Source organism: Podarcis melisellensis (genome assembly GCF_964234715.1).
Source record: "Podarcis melisellensis genome assembly, chromosome: 17".
NCBI lineage: Eukaryota > Metazoa > Chordata > Lepidosauria > Squamata > Lacertidae > Podarcis > Podarcis melisellensis.
In genome coordinates, this window is record NC_138534.1 from 2,231,269 (window position 1) to 2,253,940 (window position 22,672).

The 22,672-nt window shown below is 48.5% G+C and overlaps 1 protein-coding gene and 1 long non-coding RNA gene across 8 annotated transcripts in view; one reads left to right on the forward strand and one right to left on the reverse strand.

The window, feature by feature from the left end:
* Positions 1 to 22,672, reverse strand: part of IQSEC2 (IQ motif and Sec7 domain ArfGEF 2) — a 176,780-nt gene that overhangs the window by 66,059 nt on the left and 88,049 nt on the right. The window contains exons 1-2 of one of the 7 annotated variants that reach the window (XM_081895169.1): positions 17,155 to 17,331; positions 13,815 to 13,910 (exon numbers count right to left, since the gene is read on the reverse strand). The exons of 4 other annotated variants lie outside the window; for them this stretch is intronic. In XM_081895169.1, coding sequence (XP_081751295.1) covers positions 13,815 to 13,910; positions 17,155 to 17,168 — 110 coding nt within the window. In that variant the 5' untranslated portion in view covers positions 17,169 to 17,331. Of the gene's footprint in view, positions 1 to 13,814; positions 13,911 to 17,154; positions 17,332 to 20,491; positions 20,644 to 22,672 lie in introns of those variants that run through there. 2 more of the 7 variants (XM_081895168.1, XM_081895172.1) reach the window with 2 other exon arrangements.
* On the forward strand, positions 13,927 to 16,826 carry LOC309360644. The gene is made up of 2 exons (XR_014164237.1): positions 13,927 to 14,788; positions 16,455 to 16,826. It is a non-coding gene; the product is annotated as an uncharacterized lncRNA (long non-coding RNA).

Below are 22,672 nucleotides of genomic sequence, written 5' to 3' on the forward strand. Positions count from 1 at the left end.
TGATTGAAAGTTGCTCCCCGTTGCATGCATTTTCTTATACTGAAATGGTGCAATATTTTCGGCCAATTCTGAGGCTTCTCTCTTGTGGATGCAGTTCATATGGAATAGCCAACTCCTTTTCCCACATGCCCGCAACAAATGAGAAATGAAAGTCACATTTATGTGGCAAAAAACTTATCGTGCAGAAAAGCTGTAAGGAAGTATTTTTGAATCCCTGGTCTAAATGAATGCAATGACTGTACCTTCCCAAAATGTACTAGGCATATAAAGATAACCCTCACCCAGCCCTCAAATGCTACCTCTAGAATAAAGCAGAAGTTTTTATTGCCATCTGTCTCTCTCTGTCTACTGAGATCATGGGCTTAGATGGACACGCTGTGGTTACCAGTTTATATTTTATACACCTATAGTTCTGTGACAAAGTAGTCCAGGAGATGCCCCACAAATGCAGGTGAAGAGATCTGTTCAAAGCCCCAAACGTGGCACTGGGGAGGGGAGAGAAATATGAAGAAGCTAACATTTGGACAGGAAGCTGCTACCCGCTCCCTAATAAGGGCAAAAATAAAAGCCTGTGGAAAAGTAGCTTTAGGACAGCAAAACAGAGGGAAGCCACCTGCTCCATTTCCCTCCTTTAGTACAGTCCCTGCCTTCCGATCCTCCAGCTCCCCACCTACCAAATGTCTCAGAAGCAGCAGCCCAGCTCCGACTCAGCCTTGCAGAGAATGCGAGATTTGAGAGAAGGGAGGAGAGGCAACAGCAGTCTGCAGGATCCATTTAATTGTTCTTTTCTTTATTGTTTGGTTCAGAGAAGACAGAAGCCTTAGATTTATTGACCAAAATCATTTTTGTACACAAGAGTATTTGTTATAAAGCCTCTTTTGTTTCTTATTTACAGAAACAAGTTGGGGTGGGAAGACATGGAGCAATGGGCTTCTTCAAGCAGCACACATCAATATGGGACAGCCTATACCTGGCAGGGAAACTGAGGAGCTGAGCAAAGGGGACCAAAACAGGTGGTGGGAGGGAATTGCCCCAGAGAGGGATCAGCATGTATTCCTGACATGCTCCACAGGCAGGTGGGGGCAGGGGCAGGAGAGGAGCTTTCCTCCCCAGTCTCTCCCCCCAGCAGCACCTGTTTGCACAATACAGTATGTCCAAGCCCATTTTCATAACTGGCTGGCAAATGGCTATTCAGCTAGTCTGGGACCAAGCAACTGGTCAGTGTGTTAAAGTAATTATGGCCGCTTCATAAGACACAGCCTTCCCTTGGTGTGCAAGGCACGCTTGTTTTGCATGTAGGGGCAGGGCAAAGTCTCGTACTGTGCACTCAAGATCCAACAGGGAGTAGGAAAACCCTCAGGGGCAGGGGAGGGGAATGAGGACAAAGGCAGGTTAACATGAAGAAACCTCATTGCAGAACACACCCATTTTGCATACTTGTAAACTGGTGCGGCACACCTGAAATGGTGCAACTCATCAAGTTTGCTCCTGTTTTGCACAGCTGCTGTATGGCAGGCAGTGCTAGCTACATTCCTTATTCACACCAATGGTACAGGAGGGCGGGGAGAAGTTCAGTGCAGTTTCAACAATTTGCAGAAGATTGCCATAGTTTTGTGGAAGGGGAAAGTGGTTTTTAAAATGTGCCAAGGCCCACAGTTGCACAGCAGAACGCGCTTTATGGCTTACCAGAATCCAATACTGGTGGAATCCTGAGAATCTGAGCTTTCGTTTAAAAAAATAAACAAGCAAGCATCTAGCCCTCATGGTTGTGGGCAGTGTGTGTGTGTGTGTGTGTGTGTGTGTGTGTGTGTGTGTAAAAACATATTGGTCAAGTGGGTAGAAATAAGGAGCATTTGAATGGAACTGCTTCTTCACCCAGCACAGAGCCCAAGGCTTTTTTCTTCTGCCCCACCTCGTTAACGGGTTTGTATGAGCAAGCAAACCTCTTTTTTAGCCTTCACCTTATGAGGAATGCTGTTGTAGATGAACATCTCCATCCATTGTGTCCCCTGTAATACTTCCAAGGGAGCGGGAATATTCAGTATGATGACATGTCCTGCTACTTGCTTAATGAATTTTTATTGTGGAGATGTAGAATTGCAGAAGCCATAAATTCCTCATAACATGTAGTTTTGAGTGTCAGTATGTGATAGAGAGCAGGGACAGGGATATCATTCCTGAAATCATGACTATTGGGAGATCAAGACTGGGCTCACACCCTTATCACAGCAGCATTAACCATGGATAATGCAAACCAGAGTTCCCATCTTAATCAGCATTTGAAACTAGTAGGCAAACTCTGTTTAAGGCAGAAACCCTAGTTAGGGACAGCCATTTTTACAGTCAATGCAGAAATAACTATGAATAAGATGGCCAGATGAGGGGGATCAAGAAGTGCAAGGTCCCATGACCTGCTCTCGTTTACTGTACTTAACCATAGTTAATAGATTGGGGTTTTAGGGCAGCAAGAAAAAAGTAGATCTTGTTTTTTGTTTTGTTTTACAAAACCCAGCTAGGAAAAGGCACAAACACTGTACAGTCAACATATAGCAGAGCAAGCCAATTAAGATGCAAATGTACAGACTCTGTGTAGGGTCAGGAGTGCTTCAAACATGATGAATTCCAGAAAACAGAAATCAAGTCCATGCAGGAAATAACATGCAAGTCACATGTAAGAATATCCCACATGACCACAGGACACATGTATTTTGCCATAGCACAGCAAAATATAGACATGTGTTATCATCACACATTATTTCCTACACAGAACTGTTATGTTCTGTGGATGCTCAGCTGTAGCAGTTCTCTGGAGTCCAAAAGCATAATCTGAGCTTTCTGGTCACCTGATTCATATATTACGACGGTGACACAGTTGTCATCAAATAATGTGCTTCCATGTGGTTGAACTACCAAGATGAAGGTAAAGTGCTGGCATGGGAACTAACCATGATTGTACTTTCCCAGCTGTGCAGAAATGTAGATCCCTCCCCACCACACGCCAAATTTTGTGATGGTAAGTATGTTGCCATGGTAACACAGGAATCAGCACCTACTTTGCAAACAGCAGCTGTAATTCACACTGCCACACCAATGAGGATTAAACTACTACTGCTTACCTCTTTGCTTTGCCCCAGCGGCAGAATCGGATTAAAGTCATGGCTTTCCCAGAGTCCTTTGCACTAAAGGAGAGGTGGCTGCTGCCTTTGAAAAAGCCGCTCTGCCCAACCATTGATGTGTAGGAGAACAGATGTATGCATGAACCTGGTTCAGTGGTCCATCAAGCAGCTCAGTCTACTCCAGGAATGGGAAACCCATAGACTCCTTGATGCTGCTGGACTACAGCTCCCATCAACCCTGACCATTGGCCATGCTGGCTGGAGCTGATGGGAGCAACGTCCAGCAGCACCTGGAGGCTCAAAGGCTCATCACTCAGGCAAAGGTATTTCACAGCCCTGCCACCCAGGGGCTAGTGTGGGACACACAATTTTTAGGGGGTGTGAGCCAGGTGCCCCCACACAGGGATCACCAGCCTGCCCTGCCTGACGTCCCAGAGCCCACCGCGTCCCCAGTCCCTTTGCTGAATCGGGGGGGGGGGATTTGCTCACCAAGGGCTGCGTTGGCCAATCGGGCTCCTCCTCCTCCTTCAGCAGCCAGGGCTGAGCTGGTGTGTGAGCTCTCTGTGAACCCTCTGTGCCCTGCGCATGCGTGCCTGGCACCGCTGGCGGCGAAAGCCCTGCTTGCCCTGCCCATGCACACACGTGCGCGTGTACCCTGGGCACCAAAAAAGGACGCAACGCCACAGTTGCCACCCAAATCCATTTAAATGGAAAGAACCTGGGACCTTTGGCAGGCAAAGCCTGGGCCTTGTCACTGACTTTCCCCAGATGTCTGCACCAGAGGCCATCCCTTGAAGACACTTTCCCCCAGAAAAGCACACAGGAATTATTATCAGGCAGAATTCCATATGTCCCACCACCTCAGCCACCAGTTTGTCTAATCCACTGAACTGGAGAATGCATGTGCCACTAACACAGCTTTCTCTTGTGGCCACTCCAGGAACCACGAGTGGAATTTGCACACGCGTGGCCCTGGCTCAGCCAACACTCCACCACTTGCACACTCATTTTTCATATTGACAAGATGGGGAAAGTCGGAAACATTTCTCACACTGAGTATCAAAATCTCAGCAGTAGTAGAGCAGATTTGGCAAAACGTCTCCTTGTAGATAATACCCCGTGAGCTTTCTTCGCCCGCCCTGCCTCCACCTAGCCATTTTTTTCTTCCAATGAAATCCACAGGTGGCCCAGATGGGAATACAAGATCTTATGCATGGTGCCAACCCAGGAGACAGCACAAGCAAAACAGAGAGTGCCCCCTCCCACAGCACAAGAAGGCAGAGTCTGCACACTTCACAGCCTGCAAAATCCTCCAGTGTCCAGGATTCCCGGCCCACACCCAGGGTCTGTGACGCCGGAACAGTTTGCTTGATTAAGCAGAGAGCTGCTGCTTCCCGGGTGGCTCCCTGGGGGGTTGGCTAGCAGGTCCTGAAGCCCGGAAGGAGAAACAGAGAGAAAGGAAAAGAGAGATGGTCCCAAGGGCACATAGTCTTGCAGGGTAGAGGCTGGTGCCCAGTTTGGACAGAGTCCCACAGGGAACAAACAATCGAAGCTGATTCCAAAGAGGGTTTTCTTTTTGGTTGGTTTCCATGTTCTTTCGGGTAGCATCCTGAAATTGCAAGGAAGGCTGAGACGGAGCAGCGACAGGCAGAAAAAGTGCATGTAGGGGGACCCCTAGAGGCCAGTGCAAGAACTGCATTTAGAGTTGAGGGGCGCAGCAAAGGTTGTTTGGAAATGCTCTTCCCCGTGGGGGTGGTGAAAAAGCAGAAAGGGGGGGGTAATATTTAAGGCTTATGCGTCTGCATAGAAAAATGTGTAAACTGAGATTGGAGCAAAAGGTTGGGGGAGGTTAGGGATATTTGGCAGAGTCCGTTCCAGAGACAAGACTAGGGGTGGGGCAGTCTCCCCATTATGTGGCAGTAAAAGTGTACAGCGTAGACTCAGCAGGAAGCCAGAGCCTCCCAGCAAGTGTGCCTGCCTGATGCAGCAGCTGTAACATTTGCTTTTCACAATTTTAAAATGTAATGTGTGAAGAGATTAGAAGACCACCACAGCCATGATGCAAGGACACACTGAAGAAAGTGAAATTATGAGTTCAGAACCTGTCCCATCCCCCAAGTAAATGAGCACTTTCTTGAATGAATGAATGAAGTGTGGTCAGGATTGGTGCCTGAACCATGTTTCTTACAGACCAAATAACCAACAGCAAATACTAAACATCAGAATACAGGTCAGCTTTTACAAAGGGCGTCAAAAATGACACAGGAGCTGAAAGGTGAACTCAAGATTTAGTTACAGGTTAAAGGTCAAATAAAATTCTATCCAGCTTCATTTTCAAAGCAAGACTCTGTCCTTCAAGTGTCAGCCTCCTATGCAGCCCCTTAAGAAGGGTTTGTATCCTCTGAACCTGCAGACTGGCTTGAGAAGACTGCTCCTAGGACTGTGAAAGGCACCTTCCACACCAGTAAGACACAAGAGGGACCAATGGTTCATCTAGTCCTGCCTTCTGTTCTCACACTGGCCAACGAGATGCATGTGGGAAAGGAGCCCAAGGGCAACTCTCCCTTCCTGTGGTTTCCAGCAACTGATATTCAAAGCATCTCTGCCTCCAGCTGTGGACGCAGAGCAAAGCCACAGAGGCGAGTGGCCACTGACAGCCTTCATGCATTTGTCCAATCCTCTTTTAAGGCCATCCAAGTTGGTGGCCATCGCTGCCTCCTCTGGGACCAAGCCCCTTAGCACAGCCAACTCCCTTACAAATCAGTAGGGTTGCCAGCTTTTGAAACAGCCCTGCTCCAGGGCCTTTTATGCCAGCCATAAATAGTAAGTGAAGCTTTTCCCGTCTCCTTACCCCCACCAAGAAAAGTCTCACCAGCTTAACTTCTGCCTGCCAGCTGCTGTTAGAGGCAGAGAAGGGGCACTGTAGAAACTGGCAACTCAACCATGTCTGGATTTAGGAAGCAAAGCAAGCATGGCCACTGGGAAGCATTGGCAGCAGGAGCATGTCCTCTTTTCTTTCTTTTTTTAGCAATGTTACAACAGAATGGCAGAAGCAAGTTTGAGTGATAAAAGGAGATCTAAAGTCAAGATATGGACAGTAGAGGTTAGCTACACCAAAACCTAAGAGGGTTAAAGATGACCAGAAAGGGGGGGGGGAGCTAGAGTGAAACTGGGTTGCCACCTTTGTATCAGCCAGGCTCCTGCAAGCAGCCCCCACCAGAGAGAAATGTAGGAGTCCCCGGTATGTTTCTGCCTATCAGGTAGCTGTTTAAGACAGGGTCAATTGCAGAAATGTTGGCAATCTGGGGTTTCAAAAAGCCAATTCAAAGCTCAAAACCAAAGTCTGGAACAGTGAGGGAGTGTCACTGACACAAAAGTAGAGGTCAAAGCAACACCCCCCCCCCCCCGTTGTGGGGGAAGGTGGTTGATAGTCAAGTTCAAATGGAGAAGTACTTTTGTTGCTATTGTTTACGGCCCCTGCTCTTGTTGCAAATAATTTTTTTTAAGTGACATTTCCCCCCACCCTCATGGAGATGACAAATACTTCCCCTGCTAAATTTCTGTATGCTGGGCTGATTATTAAGGGCATAGGAGCTAGTAAGAAAGCTCACACAACCGAAGAACCAAAATATCAAAATACAAAAGGATGCAAAGAGCAAGAGAACAGAGACTGCAAAGACCAAACTCAGAGATGACAAATGAGATGAACCTGCCTGCTTCAAAGCTGAGTAAAGGCAGGAACTGTTTGCCATGAAGCCCTCCTTTGATCTACGCAGGAGGGAAAGGGTGTCTCTGGAACGGCCTCTGAGCCCATCCCTGGGGTGCGGGGGGGGGCAGGGTTTGAAGCTGGTGTAGTGAGGTCTCAGGGTCCAGGTTAGAAGTGCAAGACGTGGAAGGGGGATGGTGGCACCCCCTCCAGGTTACCTAGAGGAGGGGCTGCTGCACTCAGAGGCAGGGCAACAAAACTGGTGGACGTCCTCAGCCTCGTCATCATCCCTAGAAAATGGGAAGGGGACAGACAGACAGACAGACAGACAGAGAAGGATTATATTCCTGCAGACAAACCCTCCATTGCCGGGGGGGGGGGGACGGGACAGCAGGGTGATGGCTGGAGTGGAGATGGTGATATGATGCATCTTTCAAGCTGGAAGGCAAGCAGGGAAACTTAACAAACCTTTGGCTTCTCATTTCTCCCCACAACCCATTTAAAGATTGCTAAGCCAAAACCCGGAAAAAGCCCCATTTCTTTAACAGAATTCTCCAAGTCACAAAAGAGAATGCACCTACAATTTTTCCATCATTCTTCATCCTCCAAATGGTGTTATACTACAACTGTCATCATCCCTGACCAAGCTGACTGCTGACTCCAGGTCACATCCTGGAACTCTGCATTGTACCTTTAATGCAACAGAGGAAATGGGGGGTGGACACAGCTGTGTTTTCTTCTGCCACTTCCCCCCTTAGTTCTCTTGCCCTCCCCCAATATTGTAATGAACCTAGCCTCCAAGTGTGTGACAGGGAAAGGAACCGGTTGCCTTGCTTAAGGGTACAGCATGGATTTCTGGGTAGCAGCCTGACAACCCAAAATAAATCCTCGTTTAACTATCCTGCCTGCCAACTTAATTCCACTTTTCTCTTACATGATTCATTCAAATACTACTGCACCATCACACTTTGTTTACACTGTCTTATTAATATTCATTATCATCCATCCATCCATCCATTTATTCATTCTCTCCTCTCCCCACTCCTCTCATTCTGTTCACAAGAGCAAAGGCAAGCAGTCCTGAATCCTTCCACAGGGTTATTTCTGGGCATCAGTGAACATAGATCAGGCTGCCGTTTTCCTCCTAGCAGCACAAGAAACAGAAATTCAGCAGGTGAATTTTTTATTGGCAGGCAGAAGAAGAAGAGTTTGGATTTGATATCCCGCCTTTCACTCCCCTTCAGGAGTCTCAAAGCGGCTAACATTCTCCTTTTCCTTCCTTCCCCACAACAAACACTCTGTGAGGTGAGTGGGGCTGAGAGACTCCAGAGAAGTGTGACTGTCCCAAGGTCACCCAGCAGCTGCATGTGGAGGAGCGGAGACGCAAACCCGGTTCCCCAGATTACGAGACTCTTAACCACTACACCACACTGGCTCTCACACAGGCAGATGCAGCGATGGGAGAAAGCTTCACCTAATGAATGTCAGACAACACAGGAGCCCCTGCCAGAAAAATAAAGCTGGTGACTCTCTTCTGCACTATTCTTTTGGTACTGTTCTTTTAAAATTTTGTGTAAGACATTCTACTCAGAAAGTGAGTGAGGGAGAATCATATTCAAAACTCCACTACACAACCTTGTATGGTCAAGTCAAGGCAATGATATTCCAGAGTTACCAGGCCCTGCATTTTCCTCATAATTTCTTTGCAATTTTTTTTCCAAATATTAGCTGGAGCCAAATCAAGACAAAAGTTTGTGAATGCTCATAATGCTTGACTGTTTCTTGGATACATGAACTCTGTGGAAACTGATCCCATGATTCTGTCTGCACCAAATATTACCATGTCCAGCGTGTCATCTTATACAAATTGATTATGGCTTAGGGACAAAAAAGTCTCAACCTTTACTCCACAATCCTGTGACAGACAAGACAGTCAATAGCACCCCAGAGTCTCCCTGCACTGCAGCTCCCATAATCCCCTGTGTTTTATATAAGTGTTTGTTCATAAAATGAAGGCTAAATGAATGGTAATTTAACTTGAAGGTTAAGATGAGAAAAGAGCTTTACAAAGCAGGATCAGCCCAAGTCACTTTGGCGCTGGAGCTGCCCCCACTCGCCCCTGGGCATTCCCGTCCACATACTGACATGGGAACAATCTTGGGACACTTTCCTGCCCAAGGGCTCTGCAGCCCTTAATGGAATTCATATAAGCATACGCAGCTGCCATACCGAGTCAGACCACTGGGTCCATCCAGCTTGGTGTGATCTTCTCCAGTTCTCAGTGGCTTGCCAGTTCTTTCAAGCCTTGCAACTTGAGGTTGCTCAACTGGAGATGACAGGGTCTGAACCAGAGAACTTCTGCACTTGCTCTTACTGCTGAGCCAGTGGCCCCTCCCCCCTGAAGCAGCCAACTCACTTTGCCTCTCAGAAGGTCTGGTTCAACTCTCTATTCCTAAACCAAGAATGGGGAACCTGTGGCCCTCCAGGTGTACTTGGACTCCATCAGCCCCAGCCAGCCTGGCTAATGGTCAAGGAGTTGTAGTCCAAGAACATCTGGAGTTGTAGTCCAAGAACATCTGGAGGGCCACAGACTTGCCTATGAGAATGCTATCCTCTGTCCACCATAAGTGCGGTGAAGGTCCTGTGTGAGTGTCTGGAGGCGGTTGGAGGATGGATGGCGGCTAACAGATTGAGGTTGAATCCTGACAAGACTGAAGTACTGTTTTTGGGGGACAGGAGGCGGGCAGGTGTGGAGGATTCCCTGGTCCTGAATGGGGTAACTGTGCCCCTGAAGGACCAGGTGTGCAGCCTGGGAATCATTTTGGACTCACAGCTGTCCATGGAGGCACAGGTCAAATCAGTGTCCAGGGCAGCTGTTTACCAGCTCCATCTGGTACGTAGGCTGAGACCCTATCTGCCTGTGGACTGTCTCGTCAGAGTGGTGCATGCTCTGGTTATCTCCAGCTTGGACTACTGCAATGCACTCTACGTGGGGCTACCTTTGAAGGTGACTTGGAAACTACAACTAATCCAGAATGCGGCAGCTAGACTGGTGACTGGGGGCGGCCGCCGAAACCGTATAACACCGGTCTTGAAAGACCTACATTGGCTCCCAGTACATTTCCGAGCACAATTCAAAGTGTTGGTGCTGACCTTTAAAGCCCTAAACGGCCTCGGTCCAGTATACCTGAAGGAGCGTCTCCACCCCCATCATTCTGCCCGGACGCTGAGGTCCAGCACCGAGGGCCTTCTGGCGGTTCCCTCATTGCGAGAAGCAAAGCTACAGGGAACCAGGCAGAGAGCCTTCTCGGTAGTGGCGCCCGCCCTGTGGAATGCCCTCCCACAAGATGTCAAAGCGATAAACAACCACCTGACATTCAGAAGACATCTTAAGGCAGCCCTGTTCAGGGAAGTTTTTAACGTGTGATATTTTACTGTATTTTTGGTTTCTATGGAAGCCGCCCAGAGTGGCTAGAACGCAGAGAGACCTGGGATACCTTCTGTGTAGCAGAAACGGAATACATAAAGCCATATACATAACTGAACTGAACTGCGTTGTTAAGCCAACTGCTTAAAAAATGCAGAAGCAATTAGCACTGCCTTGTCCACGTGAACACAAGTGAAATGAATTGTACAGTTGTGTTTGGAAATTGTAATTCATGTGCAGTGCTGAATTTTTTACTTACTTTCCTGTACACCTGGAGTGGTTAATCTGTGGCCTTCTAGAAGTTGTTGAACTTGAGCTCCCATCAGCCTCAGCCAGCATAGCCAGTAAACAGAAATGACGGGAGCTGTAGCCTAGAGACATCTAGAGGGCCACAGATTCTCCATCACAAAACTTACAATCATCACCATATTTACAATGACGTTAGGGTAGTTTTCACAAAACTTTTTTTTGCCCCAAAACAAGCACTACTGCCTTTCCTGAGATAGACTATCTTGCAAAGAAACATGAAAAGTTGCTGAAATTACGGGAATTGTTACTAGTCATCTGTGCTGGTTCAGTCATTAAGTTTCTCTATCTTAGCTCATACTGGGGAGGTGAAGCACTATGCACAAGGACCAAAATACATGTATTATGTCCAAACCAGCCTACAGTTTAGACCAGATCTGCATGAATGTGGACCACTTGGCATACATGGGGGCTCAAAATACATTGTTTAGAGCCTCATAAGGATTATCAGTCATAGTGAGATATATGTAATAATAATGATGATGATGATAAAATTTGTACCCCGCCCATCTGACTGGGCTGCTGCAGCCACTCTGGGTGGTTTCCAACATATATAAAAACATAATAAAACATTAAAGATTAAAAAGCTTCCCTATACAGGGCTGCCTTCAGATGTCTTCTAAAGGTTGTATAATTATCTCCTTGACATCTGATGGGAGTGGGCAGGCACCACTACCAAGAAGGCCCTTTGCCTGGTTCCCTGTAACTTCACTTCTTGCAGAGCAGGCACCACCAGAAGGCCCTTGGAGCTGGATCTCAGTGTCCGGGCTGAACAATGGGGGTGGAGATGCTCCTTCAAGTATATAGGACTGAGGCCGTTTAGGGCTTTAAAGGTCTGGCAAGACAGTCTGCGGGCAGGTAGGGTCTCAGCTAGTGTACCAGATGGAGCTAATAGACAGCTGCCCTGGACACAGAATTGACCTGGACAGCTGTGAGTCCAGAATGACTCCCAGGCTGCACACCTGGTCCTTCAGGGGCACAGTTACCACATTCAGGGCCAGGGAGGCCTCCACACCTGCCCGCCCTCTGTCCCCCCAAAACAGTACTTCTGTCTTGTCAGGATTCAACCTCAATCTGTTAGCCGCCATCCATCCACCAACCACCTCCAGATACTCACACAGGTCCTTCACTGCCTTCACTGGTTCTGATTTAAAAGAGAGGTGGAGCTCTCATTAAAGGCTGTGATGGGCCACAAACTCTGCAGGTCTGGCAGATGTATGCACAGAGTCCGTCACAACCACTCGTTATGCACATGAGCTGTCTGTTTCTATTCCTCTATTACTTTTGCTTGCCCAGCTATTGTATAATTAATAGTTGTATGATAAACAGAAATTCAGCAGGTGAAGAAAGCTGAATCTCTCCTTTGTCACACAGCTGTTAAAAGCACCGGGGGGGGGTGTTAGCAACCAGGAAAGCTCTGCTAGCTGTGATGTGTAAAAAGCAGGACATGGATCTTCTTCCCCCTTAAAGTTACGTGGAAAAGGCAGCTCTCCTATCAGCATGGCCAAAGGCCAGAGAAGAGGGGACCCTTGCACCCATCAGAGTTGTGTAGAAAAGGCAATTTCAGCACCTGCTGGAATCCCGTCTTCTAAACAGTGATAGCTGTAGGAGCCTGTCCTCTTTTGCATTTAGCTATGGCTATTTGCTACAGAGAAATTGTTACGGATGTAGCAAGTAGAATTGTTCAAGAGTTACACCTGCCCCCACAAAAAGTCATAACGCTGCCAATTTCTTTTCTGGCAGGGAACCTCTGCTTTTCACAGCAGTCTAACAGGTAGACATTAAGTACGTGAAACATTCCCCCATCTACCCAGCCCCCAACTTATCTCTTTGTGGTTTCACTTTGAACTCCAGGATTTAGCAGGTGGCGTTTCTCATGGCACAGAGATCCATGTTCCCACCTGCCATGCTAATTGCTGCAGATCAAGCCACAGCAAGAAGGGGGGCAGTTCAAAAGCTGGCCGTCTCTTCTTATCTCCATACAAGGAAAAGTTACATCTACTTAATGTCTGTATATCAAACTGCTGTTGAAGATCAGCAAAAGAAAAAAAGACAGACAGAGATACAGCAGCTCTGGGCAGGCTTGCTGAAACTCCTCAACACGCTTGCTAAGGACCCTGTCATTTTATCACCACTCATTTGCACATTCAGTCTTGCTCACACAGCTTCTGTCTGACACACTTGCTCTAGGCTCTTGCAAACACTTGCATGCGTCCACACACACACAGTCTCTGCGTGAGCTGAAGCCCCCTTGTCAAAACTAGCCCCAGAGCACAAAATGGGCCCACACCCCAGCTTCCTTATCTCCATGGCATAAAGAGAGATGAGAGTGTCCTTATTTTGTAACCTGAGGCTGCAGCGTGATGTGAGGGAGAAGGTAGTTTGTGTTAAGATGTTAACGGAGATCAGCAGGGTCTAGGGTGGAGTGAGCTGCGCCAGGGGTGCAGTGTTTCTCAAACTTGGGTCGTCAGCTGTTGTCGAACTACAACTTCCACCATCCCTGACCACTGGTCCTGCTTGCTAGGGATGATGGGAGTTGTAGTCCAACAACAGCTGGGGACCCAAGTTTGAGAAACACAGGTAAGGCAAATGCAAAGGGATGTTGCAAGCATGGAGGAAATGAAATCCAGTATTTCCTTTTATGGGGACAAAAGCCCCACAGGTTCACAAGACCAACACCAGTTGTCTTGCTGGGCACCTGCTAACTCCCTGTGGGCCTAAGGCCAGCCTCCAGAGCCCCCTGGCAGCAGTGACAGCAGAGCAGAAGAGGGGAACTACCAAAGGCATCTCGCTTCGCCGCAGCTGAAGGAACTATCTACAGCTGAGAGCAGTACCCCCATAATCTTGGCTCTTTTCCCACTTGGTGACCAGAACATTCTGCTATTGCTGGGGAAAGACCCCAGAAATCCAGCCCATTCCGCCTGATGTTAAGAACAAAGGAAGCTGCCTTGCACTGAGCAACAGCATTGGCCCATCAAGCTTAGGATTGTCTAAAGTGGCCAGGAGGTTGGCATTTCCAGCCCTACCTGGAAATGCCAGGGCCTGGGAGCTGCTGCATACCAAGCAGGGGCTCCACCACTGTGCTATGACCCCCCCAGCCTTCTACATCCTAGGGAGCTACAAGCAACCCCACCCTCAGGGCTGTCATGGGAACCAGGAAGTCTAGGAAATGCTGGATTTTGTGGATAAGCATAGCATGTTGAGACATGGGAATGGCTTGGAGTGAGCAAGTTGCGGGTAGTGGGTGTGAGTGGCTTACCTGCAGCCTGTGTGCCTGGCAGGGGAAGCTAGCTGCGAGTGGAGAAGCGACTGAGCAGAACAGCAGTACTGGTGCAGAGTGGGACACGTGGACGACCTATAGGAGGCAGCAGAGAGACGGAGCAACAGAGAGAGAGAGAGAGACAGAGAGAGGAAGGGAGATGTGTGTAGGGAAATAAATGAAGGAAGAGATATGTGTGGACACAGATGGAAGGAATGTGCCCGAAGGAGTGGGTGGATGGATGGGCAGAGAGAGGGGAAGGAAGAGAAGAAAAAACACAAAGTCAAGAAAAAGAAGGACAGCACTGAACAAACAGGAAAAAAAAACATAGCAACACCCCCTGGCCAAACGAAGAGACTCAGCCACACACTGGGCCATGGAAAGGGGGGAGAGGGAGGGAAAGAGAAAGAGAAACAGAGAGCAGCAGTTCCCTGGGGACAAGGATTAGAGGCCACAGCAGCTACAGGTGCAGGAAGAGATAGGCAGCAGAACACTTGGCGGGTCACAGAACTGAGGGCCGCCTGGCGTGAAAGAGCAAGAAAGCACTTGGGTGGGGAGGTATTCAGGGATCAAGGAGACAAAAGCTACAGTAGGTGAGACAGAAAAAGCAGGGAACTAGCCTAGAGAGAGCCAACAATGCTGACAACAAGCTGAGGTACTTGTTCCTCAGGAGGAGTGGAGCAGAGGGTCAGAAGCGCAGGGCACCAGGGGTGAGGGTGAAGCGTCAGCAGGGCTAGGCTGCAATACACATGGAGGGATGTTTCGAAGGGGTCCTTCACCCTCCAGGAAAACTGATGTGCAGGTCTTTGGTTGACTACAGCTGCATGTGCAACATGGCGTGGAACTCTCTTGGCAGCCTTGTGGGTCTCTGCCAATCCCACGCCTCTCTTAGCCAGCAGTTTGCCCCTTCCCCTCCAGCTGCAGGAGGGGAAGCTTCTGGGGCAAAAGCAAGTCTCACTTGAAAGGCTCCGAAGGTGAGCACTTGGGGGTGTACCTGATGGGAGGCAGGGAAGACTGGAGAGTATGTACATGTTGGTAAGCATGCACACTGAGCTGCCTGGGTCACATAAGGTCAGAAGGAAGGATCTGCTAGGGAAGCTGCACAGGAGGAGCAGGAAGGACCCTTGGGACTGCAGAGTTCAAAGAGAGGCAACCCAGAGGGATCAGGATGAAAGCAGCAAGTTTCTGCCTCTCCCACCCACCCTCCCCTCAAGAGAGTGACACCGAAGAGGATGAGAAACCCGGGTCCACATTTCTTCCTATAATAGCCCCTCCCCCTCCCCTCAAAAGCCCTGTTGTTTTCTCATCAAAACATGAAGGAGGCAACCAACTTGGAGAAAGGGGTGAAGATTAACACCCCCCACCCCATATGAGGAAGCAGGTAAAGGAGAAACGTTGGAAGGGAAGGGCAGCTGCCACCAGAGCTCAAGGCGGGTCCATTTCAACATGTTTTGTGCTGTTTCATCCTAAGCAAGACTTTGCCTCATATCCTGTTTTCAGCCCCAGATTTCAGTCCTGGAATATCTGCTCTCTATTGCATTCCAGTGCAACCCCTCCCCTCCAAAACCTGGAATTCCAGAGTGGCTATGATTAAGCATGTAAAAGGGTGGGGGATCAGGATAGCGTTGGTTCTCAGTGGCTCCCACTAAAGCCCCCAGACACAAAATAAAAGGGTATACAACTGGCAAAGGCTGTGAGCAGAAGGCACAGCGACCTCTTTCCCCAGCACACCTTTACTTTCTCCCACTCGTCACTTTCTTGACGCCTATAGGAAATGCTGCAACAGGATGCAAAAGTTACCCCACCCTGGCCCTGGAGGGAAGATGCAGTCCCACTTCCACGCCCCCCCCCCTTTGGAGCAGGCAGGCTTTGACCCTCCTATTGAGTCATCTCAAGGAGTGGCTTGCCAGGGCAAAAGTAACATATGTGCCACTGAGCATGTCCAGACTGTCTTCACCTCAACACTCAGTAACCCCAACCAGTCCTGACACAGTGCAGATTACAAAGCAAAGCCCAAGATGTGAGACTTCAAGGCAGGCCTGAGTGCCCAGTCACTGACAGGAGAAGTAAAGGGACTTAGAGGTCCTAAGCACTTTCTTTCTGAACAAGACCCAGGCCTGTCCTAGGCTTGTCCTCTTTTTCCAGGACACGTCCTCTTTTTCAGGGGTAAAATTTGAGACAAATTGCATTTATTTGCTTTGAATGGCCGTCATAGCATTCTCATTTTGCTCTTCCAAATATGGCAACCCTATGACTAACCTGCTGCTCTTGATTCCAAGTGTGGCTCAGCGGCGTAGTGGGAGGGGGGCTAGGGGCCGGTGGCCCCGGGCACAAAATTATGAGACGGGTGCAACCAGGCGCCCCCACAGCAGGCTCCCTGCTGAGATCCTGCCGTCTTCCGGAGCCACCCCAGCTGCCCAGTCCCCGGGGGGCACAACATTTGCCCTGCCCTGGACACCAGCAACCCCTGCTATGCCACTGCTCCTGCTGCTTGCAAACAAAAACTCGAAAGGATGGGTCTTCCGTTCTTTGTCCAGAGGCATGCTGCTTCTGCACAAAACCAGTGCCTGCTCCTGCTCCAGTCACTTTCTTTCCCAACCAGTCTTCTCTTTTCTCTTTCTACCACTACTTCCTCCACAGGCACAGAGTTAAGAACACCTGAGACAAACAACATAAGTAAGTTTTGCTTCCTGTGTACATATTTTACTGCACATTATAAAACACTGAAGAACTCAAGTGAGGGAATGAGAAGGATGGGGAAATAGGCGGGGGTGGGGTGGGGGTCTGTACATGGCTCTCAACAGGAATTCAAGAAAAAAGCCCTGCCATGGGACACTTGAATCAGCCATGAATAAGAAAGAGGGAGGGGTTGCGATTCCAGCAGGCCGGGCCAACAAGCCCCCGAAGAGAAAGTCCTCAGCTTAGCAGACGGCTGCAAGAGGCGTGATCCTCCCCAGCTAACTGCCTTGAGACAGAGGTTTAGAAGCTCATTAATAAAGTAATTGTATTATTCTTCTTCTTCTTCCTGCCTTGCTTTCCTGTTTCGTGTTTGGGCTTTGAAAGAGCTCCATGGATCCGCCCTTTCCCCGCTCCGGGGGGGGGGGAATGGTTTCTGCGAGGAAGCAGCGCCGCGACTCCTGGCCTGGAGAGAAGCCCCGCATTTCTGGGGGAAGCACCAAGCCAGCGCATCATGCACGCTCGGGGGGGGGCACCACCCCCTGCCAGCCCCCCGGAAAGTGGCCGCCCCCCGAGCAGCCTCGCCCTCCTCTGCCTCCCCGCTCCTTTCTCCGTTTTGCAGGTATTCCGGGGCAGAGTCCCCGCCCCCCCCCGCTCCACTCACACGTCGCGCTCCATCTCCGCCTCCTCCTCTCCTCTTCCCGCAAACTTCTCTCCTTCCACGCGCAACACACCCACTTCTTCCAGCGGGGGGGGGGGGGGTCGGTGATCTCCCCCCCCAGAAGCGAGGCGTCGCTCTTCCTTTTCTCCCTCTCCGTCAGCTGATCGCCTTCCACGGAAATCCCGGGCTGGGCAGGGGGGGGGGGAGGGAGAGCATTTGAGTTAACATGTGAAATGCTGGTTGTTTGTTGGCAGGATCTTTGAGAGCTGGTGTGGAGCTGGTGCGGGCGGAGGAGGAAGAGACGCGAAGTGATCCAGACGGCGCTTCCCTCTGAAGGAACTACTCAATCTCATTAGACCATTTTAGAAAATCATTTTTCAGCCTATAGCAATTTTGTTTGAAATGAACAGACTCATCAAAAGAGAAAAGTCCATAAAATAATACGGGAAGTGTAATGCTTGACCCAGCAGCAAATCGCTAGGTAAAGGTAAATCCATTTGTGGCCGACTCTGGGGTTGCGGTGCTCATCTCGCTTTATTGACCGAGGGAGCCGGTGTACAGCTTCTGGGTCATGTGGCCAGCATGACTAAGCCGCTTCTGGCGAACCAGAGCAGCAAACGGAAACGCCGTTTACCTTCCGGAGCGGTACCTATTTATCTACTTGCACTTTGACGTGTTTTCAAACTGCTAGCTTGGCAGGAACTGGGACTGAGCAACGGGAGCTCACCCCGTCGCGGGGATTCGAACCGCTGACCTTCTGATCGGCAAGCCCTAGTCTCTGTGGTTTAACCCACAGTGCCACCCGCAAATCGCTACAATTTAGCAAAACAGCAGGAGAAACCAAACAAGAATGAAAGGACTTGGAACCTGCTATTTCCCTGCCCCCATTGCAACGGGCATAGGAGCCAACTCCTAGGGGCCAAGGGGTCTTTGCCCCCCCCCATAAAATATTTGAGGGGACTGGGACCTCCCAAAGGTGATGGGTATTGCCATGCAAATGGTGTGCGTGCACCGCATCATGTGATCAGTTATGCAGGGCTGGGCTTACCTGCCCCCCCAAAATTTTTGTTCAAGTTGGCACCTTGGCAATGGGTCTTAGTGAATGCAGCCACAGCCCATCAAAGAGTCCAAACATCCCTGTACCTTCCCAGCTTACAGTAATTCATACTGTGGCCATTTGTATAGAAAAGAAACCCCCAAATACATCAACTGACACATGCCACTCGTTTGTCAGTTTCTCTTTCTATCACTGTTTGAACTTGCTCAGAAAACCTATCCACAACCTGTGGTAGGAAGGGAACCAAGAAAGGCACAGAAATAAGAACTTCTGTCTTCTCCAGCTCAGCATTGCCAACACAAAAATCTGGCTTGCTTGATCCGCAGAAATCAACAAGAGAACTTTTTTGCAATATGCGGATGCGCAAATTTAGTGACTGTTAAAGGTACAGCAGCAGAGGCAGATTGAAAAGCTGGCAACCCTACCCCTCATCAGTTAAAACTGATTCCTATTCCAGAAAGTGTGGGGGGGAGTAATATAGGCCAGTGGTGTAATGGAATCAGAATGGGGGACAGAGTGCAGCTCCATGACTTTTAAGAGCAGGAAGATTATCGGCCTGAGCACCAAAGTATCAAAGCCTTCTTTTCTGGCAAGTGAATGAGGTGATAAGGAGGCTTTCAAGTGTATTTGTTTTTTGATTTAACAGCTTAGAATAGAGGAAGTCAAAGAATGAGGGAGGAAATCTAGCAGAGGCTGACACTACTTTCATTTCCTTTTGTAATTAAAAGCTAAAGATTGCATTTCAGCTGGCTGAAGAATTTTTCCTAATGCCCACTATGTTTTACAAGCTGAACCTCAGCTGCCTGCACTCTTTGCCTCTTCCTGGAGCCACGGCTATGAGGGCTGTCCTATTGAGCTCCTGCACTTAATAATTTACCATCATACCTCTCATCCTAGCTCTCCACTATTACCCAATCTAGATAATCTTAAGAACAGAATTCGCCTTTGCTAGATTCTTTGCAAGTACTGACAACACCAATTGCTTCGTGCACATAGCATAACTAATGGCAAGTAACATACTCCTCCCCCCCTCTGCCCATGTGATCTGAGAGTTATATCATTCCCTCCCGCTTAACTATTATTTTTACCTGATGCATCTATTCTGTTGTTTTGTTTACAAGGACCAAAGTCGTAAATAGGCAAATCTGTGTATGCACATGCACACATACACAGTATACAACCATCCCACCCACTCAGTAATAAGGTTTCCCAATCCTATCCATTGTGAGAGGCTGAGGTTTTGCTTTACTAGCTTGTATCAAGCCACTCATAGTAAAATATGGGGGTCTCTTTTGGTCAGCAGGAAAGATCCCAATTACATCTCAAAGTGTTTTAATGTACACCAGTTATTCAGTTCCAAATATTTTAACATCTAGGGCAGTGGTTTTCCAAGGCTGTGGCGCATCATATTATTCTAGCTGCTAGCAGGAGCGGATGGTAAGTGTGGTGGGAAGATTCAAGGACAATCATTATTATATTTTGGGAATGATTCATGTTCTTATGTAGCTGCATTTTTAACACTTTCTGGATGTCCCCTGATCATATTATAAAGTAGTTGTGTTCTAGATTGTATATCAAGCACTGCTAAGAGTTGTTTCTTTTTGTTTTCCAAAGTAAGGTAAAGGTAAAGGTACCCCTGCCCGTACGGGCCAGTCTTGCCAGACTCTAGGGTTGTGCGCTCATCTCACTCTAGAGGCCGGGAGCCAGCGCTGTCCGCAGACACTTCCGGGTCACGTGGCCAGCGTGACGAAGCTGCATCTGGCGAGCCAGCGCAGCACACGGAACGCTGCTTACCTTCCCGCTGGTAAGCGGTCCCTATTTATCTACTTGTACCCGGGGGTGCTTTCGAACTGCTAGGTTGGCAGGCGCTGGGACCGAACGACGGGAGCGTACCCCGCCACGGGGATTTGAACCTTCGACCATGCGATCGGCAAGTCCTAGGCGCTGAGGTTTTACCCACAGCGCCACCCGCGTACCTTGTTTTCCAAAGTACTTATTATCAATTAAAAAAATCAGTGTGGCACAAGCAAATTTTTAATCTGGCCCAGAGAAAAAAGTTTGAGAACTTCTGATCTAAGGGGTGAGATGGCATGCAATTAGAAAGTATGTGTATTTGTTCTATGTACATGTACAAAGCTGCTTCCTGGCTCATAGGGAAGAATTTGTGGTCTTGATTACTATCACTTTCAATTTCTTTTGTCAGGGTGTAAAAGACCACAGAGCAATGACAGTTCATTTGGCATTTTCATAACCATGAATTCACTGAGCACAACTTGAACATACCTGGTGTTTTCTTTGCCTCTACATTGGAAGTTAGGGGATGGAAGGAAGATGTTTGAGAAATTCAGTCTACATGAATTCCAATACAAACCAATCTGATCTGCATGTCCCAAATAAATGCACAGATCAGGACATATCATATTGGCTTGAATATAAGCCGCACCTGCAAATAAGTCGCACCTGTAAAATTCAAAGGGTGGGGGGAGAAAAAAAGGACAATCCCAGAATATAAGCCGCTCCCTTAAAATAGGGTTACAGGCTGAAAATCGCTGAGGTTGGTGGAATTGTAACTCTGAGCCAATTTAAGCCTTTGAACTTGCAAGCAAAAGTTACCGTACAATTGCTAAAATCACAAATTGCTATTCAGTTGCTACAATTCTGCAGACACTCACACCCATAAATGGTTAATGAACAGCCTCAAGCTTGCAATTCGGCAATGAAACATTTTTTTGTTCCGTTTTACTGTATGTCTGTTTCAGCAGCGATATCATAAAAGCCCATTTTTGTAAGGTTGCGAATTTAAGCCGCACTTTTAACCATTCACCGTTGGAATTTGGGGGGAAAGTGAGGCTTATATTCAGGCCAATTCTGACCCAGTTCACAGTTCAAAAACATATACAAATATGTATTTTAAAAACTGAGTGAAATGCTACAAACCACCTATATTATTTTGCTAGGAAAAGAAGATATGGAGCAGTCTTTGTCAACCTGGTGCCCTCCCGTTGTTTGCTTGACTACAATTCCTACCAGCACAGAAACACCCCATGATGGTGCGTTGGCTGGAGCTGATGGAAATTGCAGTGCAACAACATCTTGGAGAGCACCAGATTGGCGAGGGCTGGTGTAGAGGTGGTGAGGACCCACCTTTGAGAAGGAAGTGGTGTCTTGTCCTTTGCACGGGGAGGCAGGACTCTCAGTCTCCCCATCTCTGTTTAGGAATGCTCAGTGCCCTTTGATCCCAAAGAGGGGAAAAGCAAATGACCACCTTGCTTCATTCAGCACAGCGTTCCCATCCTTTGAGGGAATACGCACTAGAGGGCAGTGTTTACTGCACAGAAACACCCCGACCACTAGACTCTTGCTGTTCACATTTCCTTGGCTTCACCTAGGCAGCTGCAGCTTTGGAGCTCCTCTAGTTCTAACCCCAGCTGATTTTGCTTAGCAGCAACAGGCACTCTGTGCACTCTTGAAAGTACTCACTACTTTACCTAGCCCAGGGTTGAGCATCAAGACTGAGGCAAGTCCCAGGGATGAGCCCTCAGTCTGCTGTAAGTGTGAACTCTGGTCATTCATCCCACAAGGGCTGGCTCTCCTTATGTCAAAGACAGGGAACCTGTGCCCTTCCAATGTCCTGAGGCACCAGCTCCCATCAGCCCCAGGCAGCATGCCCAATTGTCCAGGGTGATGGAGTGCAGCTGAAGGCCATAGCTCCCCCAACCAAGGGGAAACCAAGGGCGCAACCAGGCAGATGGAGAGCCAGACTAAGGAGGCGGGTGGGGAGCACATTCATGCAGCTGTTCTGGGAATATAATACTTTGATTCACTTTTCTTCCGCTTCCACACATGCAAGCCACAATTTTCTTCAGAGAACAAGTCCTTCTACTTGGCATAGCTATAGTCACAAGACACCCCCCCCTTACAAGCATAAAATGGTTGTACTGACACTGTGATGGGAGGGGCACATACAAACAGGTGCTTGCCTAAAGCTGCCTTCTTGGTGACAGAATTACAGAGGTGAGATTCCAACAGGGAACTTTGGGACTTGCAGCTCACAGTTTTGGTCATCACATCATCTCTTATTTGTCTCCTGACCTTCTCCTATCCCCTTCCGGAGCATGGGGCTCAAACATTGGCCTCTCCCCCATGCACAGGGATTGCATCACATGTATGCTTTGTGCAGCACCCAGCATGCATCTGGCACCCATAAATGCCCAGCAAACGCTCAGTATGAGCCAAGGAAGGTGTTATCTCAATGCTGATTTGTTTACGAAGGTAGTCAGAGTAGAGCAACAAGAGATACTGTACATTTACAGAGCAATGCTATGCATATTGCTCAGAAGTAAGCCCTGTTGTGCTTGGTGAGGCCTACCACTCTCAGATAACTGGGTTTAGGGTTAGGCCATTTAGATCAATAGACTGAAGCCTGGCTTATTCGCTGTTGGACTCTTGGTGCTTTCAGACAGG